Source organism: Pygoscelis adeliae, unplaced genomic scaffold (genome assembly GCF_000699105.1).
Source record: "Pygoscelis adeliae isolate BGI_AS28 unplaced genomic scaffold, ASM69910v1 Scaffold608, whole genome shotgun sequence".
Lineage (NCBI taxonomy): Eukaryota > Metazoa > Chordata > Aves > Sphenisciformes > Spheniscidae > Pygoscelis > Pygoscelis adeliae.
The window spans coordinates 517216-524332 of record NW_008825407.1 but is presented as its reverse complement, the minus strand read 5'-3'; the positions used below and the strand labels follow the sequence as shown (position 1 = coordinate 524332).

The 7117-nt window shown below is 46.2% G+C and overlaps 1 protein-coding gene across 1 annotated transcript in view; it reads left to right on the top strand.

The window, feature by feature from the left end:
- POU2F3 (POU class 2 homeobox 3) overlaps positions 1 to 7117 on the top strand; it is a 41923-nt gene that overhangs the window by 13698 nt on the left and 21108 nt on the right. The window contains exon 3 of the mRNA XM_009330405.1: positions 2707 to 2741. Coding sequence (XP_009328680.1) covers positions 2707 to 2741 — 35 coding nt within the window. The remainder of the gene's footprint in view (positions 1 to 2706; positions 2742 to 7117) is intronic.

Below are 7117 nucleotides of genomic sequence, written 5' to 3'. Positions count from 1 at the left end.
TTTGAAGAGATTTGTGTATCCAGCTCCCATTTACATAACCACTGGGAGTAGAAATCACCTTGCCCAGTTTTAAATATCTCACTGTTGGACATCTAAGTCTGAACTAGTTGCCCCTGGGTCCCTTTGTAGGCAATAAAGAGAAATAGTCATCTCCAGAGGGCCATTCATCTCAACTTGAGATAGGCGTCTAAGATAGGTCAGGTGAATGGCCTCTGGAGGTGCCTATTTCTCCTCGCTGTCTATCAAGACAGCCTGGGGCAGTTATCTCAGATTTAGACGCCCAAGCTACAACTGAGTTAATGTCAATCTCCGTGCATATTTGCAACATGCTCCACTGTCACAAAATACCTGGCTGAGGTGCTCCCGAACACCCCTGTTGATCTGCGGAGGGATGTGCAAGAGGGTAGGACTTGGAGGAAGCTGTGTCTGACCTTGTAGGAGAGGAAGGGAAAAAGAAAGGTAGAAGTCTGTCAGCTGCACATGCTTGTGCAGGGAGGAAAAAGTGAGAGATGGGAAGCTTAGAAGAGGAGGAAAGAATGTGCTGGAGAACTTGGGCCTCGTGGTAGTGATGTGGAAGTAAACTCCGTTCCAGCTGTGCATCTCGAGTTCCAAGTTTTGGGGTGTAGGATAGTGACTCAGAGCCATCATCACTGGGACCTAGGGTTTTCCCTCAAGGTCTTTGAATCTTGCCTCATCAACATGCTGCATGCATGGAAACTCTTGTATCCGAGAAACCAGAAGATTACCTTTTCCTTCCTGTTCTATTTTAGCAACTGGGAACTTTATTTCCTCCTTCTCTCCTCCTTGCCTTTCTTCCCTTTAGCTACTGCCTTTAGATTGCATCAACTCCCCATGGGTTTCAAAGGTAGAAACTGCAGGCCTTGAAGATCCTCACACAGTTCTGCTCAGGTGTGTGGATACTGATTGTGATCATCTATTAACACTATCAACATTCCCATCATTATATGTGCAGTTGTTGGCTCTTGGGGCATAGAGCTGGAACGCAATGAATGAACAAATTCCTTGGGCGGGAGCAGCTGGAGCGAGGTGGTCAGGGAGCAGATGGTTACAACGAGAGGCACGGGAGCACAGAAGCGCGTGGCAAATTGGAAGCTGTAGTAGAGTAGGGAATTACATGGAAGAAGATAAAGACCTGAGATTGGGAAGAGAAAAAGCTTTGAGAAGCAGGTCAGGAGGAAGACAGGAAGCGAGGGCAGACTCTAGCCCAGCAGAAATGCAGACAGGTGGGGGGAGAAGGTGCAGAGCTGGATCTAGGTTGAGTTGCAGACAGTGAGAAGACAGAGGAGATTTCAGAGCGGGGGGGGCAACAGCTTGTTCTGCTGTGAAATAGTACTCTGGTATTGTTTGATAGCGAAGACCTACAGCTCAGCCTAACACGAGCAACAAAGGCAGCTCAGTTTCCACAGTCAATGCTGTTAACATGTTGCAGATTAAATCTCCAGAGCTGTTTCTAGATAGCAGAGAACAGGGTGCCATGAAATTGTTATCATTGACTTTAAAATATTTTGCCATCTATGAGTAATTGTACCAAGCACACTCCCCCCAAGGATCTCAAAGAACCATGCTGATTCACCTGGAAATATTATGTGTATGGTGCAAGCTGAAAAACTGCGTGCTAGAGTAGGGTCAAGGCTTGTTCAGTTGAAAGCAAGTCAATGGGAGAGTTGGATTTGCACTCCTGCCTGCACAGCCTCCCTCAACCGCTTTCCAACTTTTTGCAAGAAAGACATGAACTACTGAAAAACATGATGTGTTGAAGCTTGATCAGATCACAGGGCACGGGCTATGCTTTATGGGGAATGTTATACTGGAAAAAAACAGGAGGACGAGGCCCTGGGGGCTTGTGCCGGTGGGATGTGAACAATTTAAGACTATTTATCACAAACTCAGTCGGACTGGAAGAGAATGACTTGGGGAATGGATTGCGAAGGGAAGGGGTTTCTTGGGGTTGCCTTTGCAACTAAAGAGGCTTCGTGGAATCCCTTAAAGCATTCATATCTGTGGAGCGTACAACCTTTCCTCTGTGATGTTCTTGATGAATTTGGCAGGTGTGATGGGGGGGGAATGTTTATCATCAAAGGGGAATGAGTGAGGGCCTGTGCGGTACCTTCAGGCTGAAACCTGTCTGATTTTTCCCCCTGTGCCTGCCAATCTCTTTTGGAATCAAGGAGACGCCTCTTGAGCACAACCCCACGGCACCCTCCGTTCCTTTAGATATCCCATAATTACTCAGTGCCACACGGGTTCCTGAAGATCCCTGGTTAACAGCCTCGGCCACCTGTTTGCTAGCCTCTCCCACAGTTAGTTCTTACTTTATGTACAGTGCCTTGGTCCTGGATTTCCCTGGAGATTTGTAACGTCCTCCAGCTCACCTCTCCTGGAATCTCCCTTGCAGTCAGTGAGCTTTCCCCCACCCTTGCTGCTTGGCCAGATATCTCCCAGGCAGAAGCACTTCTGTTACACTTCAGCAAAGGCTTATACCACCAAATGTCGGAAAAGCTGCCTTTGTACTTCCATCGCTGCATTCGCATTGACTCCACCTTCCTCCTCCTCTCCTTGCTGTTACAGTAAACTGAGCTGGGCTAGCAGCGTGCCTTTGGTTATGTGTGTTCTAAGTTCTCAAAAGTTTACGTCAATGCTGACTGTCATTAATACTAAGATATTTTTCTTTTTGTTTCATTGTAGGAAGTGAACAGAATGGGCTGGACTTTAACAGGCAGGTAAGATGCTCCCTGGGCTACCAGGTATTCTCCTGCTTTCTTGAATTACTGTTTTTTAATTGCTCGTCTTGCTGAGTCCCAGGCAGCTACTGCTGAGAGATAAAAACTGTTAGGTCAGAAGCTACCATTAAACAGACCACATAAGTTCTTCCCAATTCTCCTTGTGGGATAGAATGACAGATTAAACTTCTGGTTTCCGGGCCTTCCTATTTCATAGAAGTTCAGTTAATTATAGAGTTTCTTTAAATCACCAATTGCTTGAGGCTTTTTCTGGCTTTTTAATTTTTTTCCATTGTCATTTAGAAACAAAAGGGACCTCATTTACACTGGCAAATGTGCAAATCCCGCCCCAAAGCCCCATGCATTTCTACTGCTTGTGACATTGGCGCTGAAAGCACTGTGGTATGCAAGTCTAAGAGCACAGGGCTGACTCACAGGAATATCAGCAAGGACTGAAGATGAGGTGGTTTGAGGTCTTGGAGTGAGTAGGTCAAGACCAGGCCTGCCTACAACTGCAGATTCCTCTTTGCAAGACAGTGGGGAAAGCGACAGCAGATAAAACCAAGTGCTTCTTGCAGGGCAAGCAAGCCCTAATTGCAAATGAACGTGTGAGGGACCGTTGTCTTTGCTGTGTTTGCTGTTATCCTCCTGCTTCATGCAGCTAAAAGCAACCCCTGTCTCACTGTGTGCCTGGAGATTTTCACGTGTGGCTCTAAGAAATCCCCAAATCTCACGTCAGAATTGCAAGGGCAAGAAGGTTACAGGTCTCCGGAGAGTGTGGATCTCGAATCTGTGCAGACACATGAGAAAATGCTCTCTGAGTCCAGAGCTAAGGACTCCTGTGGCCATCAGTGGAGCTGGACTCAGACCTTGTAAAGAAAAAGAGGAGGTCTAGAGAGCTAACCCACTGATCTGCTGGAGGACTCCAGGGGTTGACTGAGGAGCTGGAGCGAGGAAAGCAAAAGGGGCTGTAACTCCACGGGCAGTCACTAGCATTTGAAGCAGATGTTGGCACTCTTGACAGTACAGCAACCTACCTGCTTCCAACCGTGCATTCCCCGAGTTCAAGGGTTGCGATCCTTTGCAAAGGCTTCCTGCTAGCAGCAGATAGGCAGCTGAAGCTTCTCGCTGTGACTTTCCTGTCCTTCAAGCTTGCCTTGGTGGCTCTTGTCTGACAGATGTCAGCAAGCTGCTGTTTGTTTGTTTGGTTTGGCTGCTCTGGTTTTGGGTGGGTCGTAACTTCCTATCAAAGGTGTCTTAACACGTTCAGCCATCTTCCAGGTTTTTGGAATACCCAGCTGAAAACAAAAAGTCTTGTGTCTCCAGCTCTGTGGATTGCAGAGCCCAAAGCACAGGTTTTCTACACGCCAAAAGAAGAATCCAATCTGCTTATAACTAGTGATAAAAGAAAATTCCCTCAAGATAGAAATAAGCTATGAAAATACAAGATCGTTACATGTTGCAAACTTTTCCTATGGCAACACTGCAAAGATGTTAGAACTGGAAGCCGGGCTGGGGTTAATGAAGGAAATGTTATTGACTGTGGTGAAGCAGCGCTCATTTACACCCACTGATGATTTGACCCATTACCTTTAAGGTCCTAGTCCTCTGCGTGCCACTGAATGAGTGGATGCTGGTAAAGTTGTAGGGGCAGACAGCCTCAAGTCAGTAGGATTTGGGCCAGAGTCTTCTTGAGAGAAACATCTCCCTCCCAAAAAGAGATTGTGGTTTTACGACAGTCTTTTGTAACATTCACTTCCCACTTTTGTTTTTCTCCTTCCACTAAAGGGGTACCGCGAAATCCCTTTCATTTGTGCCAGCCTATCTGTTTGTGTAACTGAGTAGCAAACCTGACTGGGGACTTAGCAAGGTTTAAAAAGCAAAAGCCTGTGAACAAGCTCGTTTTAATGTTTGTTTTTTAATCTGGTGCGATTCCCCACAACATAGGTAGAGTCCGCAGAAGGGGTTTTGCAGCGATGTCAGGGATGGGGTTGTAACAGTCCATGTGAGTGGACACAGGCGTGTGCAAATGGCTCTTTGTCTCCCTCTCTTGGCCCTCGCAAGGCCATGCGTAGACTTGAGCCATTATTGTTTTTATTTTAAATGAGCATGAGCCCAAATGCACATGGGTTATACATTCACGTTTCAGGCTGACCTCAGCTATTGGTGAATTCATCTTCAATTCAGCAAACAGATTTCAAATAACGAGAAAAAGGAAGAAGGGAGATATGGAAATATCAAAGTGTTTTCATGTAAATTCAGGTGCTGAGCTCTTTCATTAGGGGTGGAGGTTGGTGGGTTTTTTAATTTTGGTTTGGGGTTTGAGGTTGGTTTTGGGTGGCTTTTTTTTTTTTGTTACCTTGCAATTCAAGTTTTCAAACTGAAGCCAGAGAAGTATGGTTTGAAACCTAACTCCAAACTGACTGCAAGAGCTGCTGAGCTCTCTGACTTTATTTGGAGTGCTGGGCGCTAATCACTTTGAAGATCATAAATCTCACATCATTTAAGCCTCTCCCCCAGTCTTTGTAGATGGCCTACATTTCAGGTCTGTTTCCCTCCCATATGATGCTCCAGGCGGGAAGAGAAGGGTGGAGTGACCTGGTTAGACCCCTTACTTGCCTACCAATTCCCTGCTGTGGCTGCTCTCACCCTGAAAATGGGGAGGAGGGAAACTCTTGCGGAGTTTGAGGTTTTCTTGCAGTTTGTGGGTCAGCCCTGCGCTTTATGAGAAAGCTGCCTTCTGATCCCTCAACCTATTTGGCAAACATTTCTTCCCCCCTCCCCTCTTCAAACTCTCCTCCCACCTGGATGCAACAGTAATTTGTATGTGAATGAGAGGGAAAAGGGTGTGTATGGAAAAAGAAGCATCTTCTGCCTTGCCTATCTGGTTTGGCTTTTTATTTAGTGAGTCTAATGCTGGTTGTTTCCTGTTTATATCAAGGGAAATGCAAAGAGACGGTAATAAACTTTCACCTTCAGTGCTTGCAACCTGGATAGGGACATCTGCTTCTTGACGGTTTGGGATTGTGCCCAGAGCGTGTCAGGGACAGAACTGAGTAACTCGGCAAACGTGGCTTCAGAGTCTTGCCACAAAAGGGCATCGAGTGGGACCAGGAAAAGATCTGACTGAACGTGTTGAAATCAGAACTTTTCCTCACTGTAATGTGGTGATCCTCAGCAGGTGATGCTGCTGCGGTCTTACCAGGTCTTGTTTGGTTTATTTCCCCATTGGTATACACAGCGTTCAGCCTTTAAGGAAATACTGCATTGTTTGTTTTTGTAGGTGGCTCTGAAGAGAGCTGTTCTAGAGAGCCAGGTAATTCACCCCGGGTCTGGAGTTAATCCCTGAGATAATATTGCCTTCTGGAATACACACGTGGAGCTAGGGCTGATGGTTTTGGGAGCCGACAGGGCTTGTGTGCATGGCATGAGTGTTGTAGCCCAGCACATAGTGCTGTGCATTGATCTGCAGCTGGAGGAGGAAAATACACAGATGCTGAATCAGGAAAGTGATGTGTAGGACCGTGTCATCTGTTGGTCCTTGCGGCAATGCAGTCTCTGAGTGCCAGGGAGGGAGGGAGGAAGGCTCGGATCTCCTCTCCTTCCAGAGGAGGGAATGAGAGGTCCTCTCCAAGCCCCTTCACGCTCTCAAGCACTGAGCTGCACTCCAGTGCTGGGAGAGATTATGTGTTACCAGTGCAGGAAAGGCTTAGCAGGATCTGCATGTGCTCTGTATCCAAATATGTCATGCAGTTTCATTCCAGCAAAAGGCTAACCCTTGCAGACAGGCTGTCATTTGTTTAATGATAATGACAGGTTTGATATTTTTATCAATGTAAAGGTGATCCTGCCGTGAGACTTTACAGTATTTAAGACAGACAAGAAGGCACTAGTGTGCTTGAGCAGCCCAGGGCTCAGCAGAGTTTGAATTTTCCTGTTGGTTCTTTACTCCTATTACTTTATTTTCTTTGGTTTACACCACTCGGGATGTAATGAGGATATATATCTCTTTCCAACAGGATTCCTAGAAGTAGGATCTTGGGATAGATTTACCTGGGAAAAGGAGGTAGCTTGGAGGTGTATTGCTGGGGCAGGAGACATCTTCAGAACACAAAGGGAAGCATCCAGAACAAAATAAGGAAATAAGATATGCAATTGAAGTGGCCTCATATTTCATAGGCACATTAGCTCACCACTTACATTTGCGCATTGGGTTGTACACATTGCCATTTTGACCGTCGCACATGACTGTAAGGGACACATTTCAAAATCTCTCTTCCAATGGTCAGTCAGCATTAAATAATTGAGCTGCTTAAGATTCCCAGTCAGTGGGACCTGACTAGACTTTTTTTTGCTAATTGAGTATGTCTGCTAGT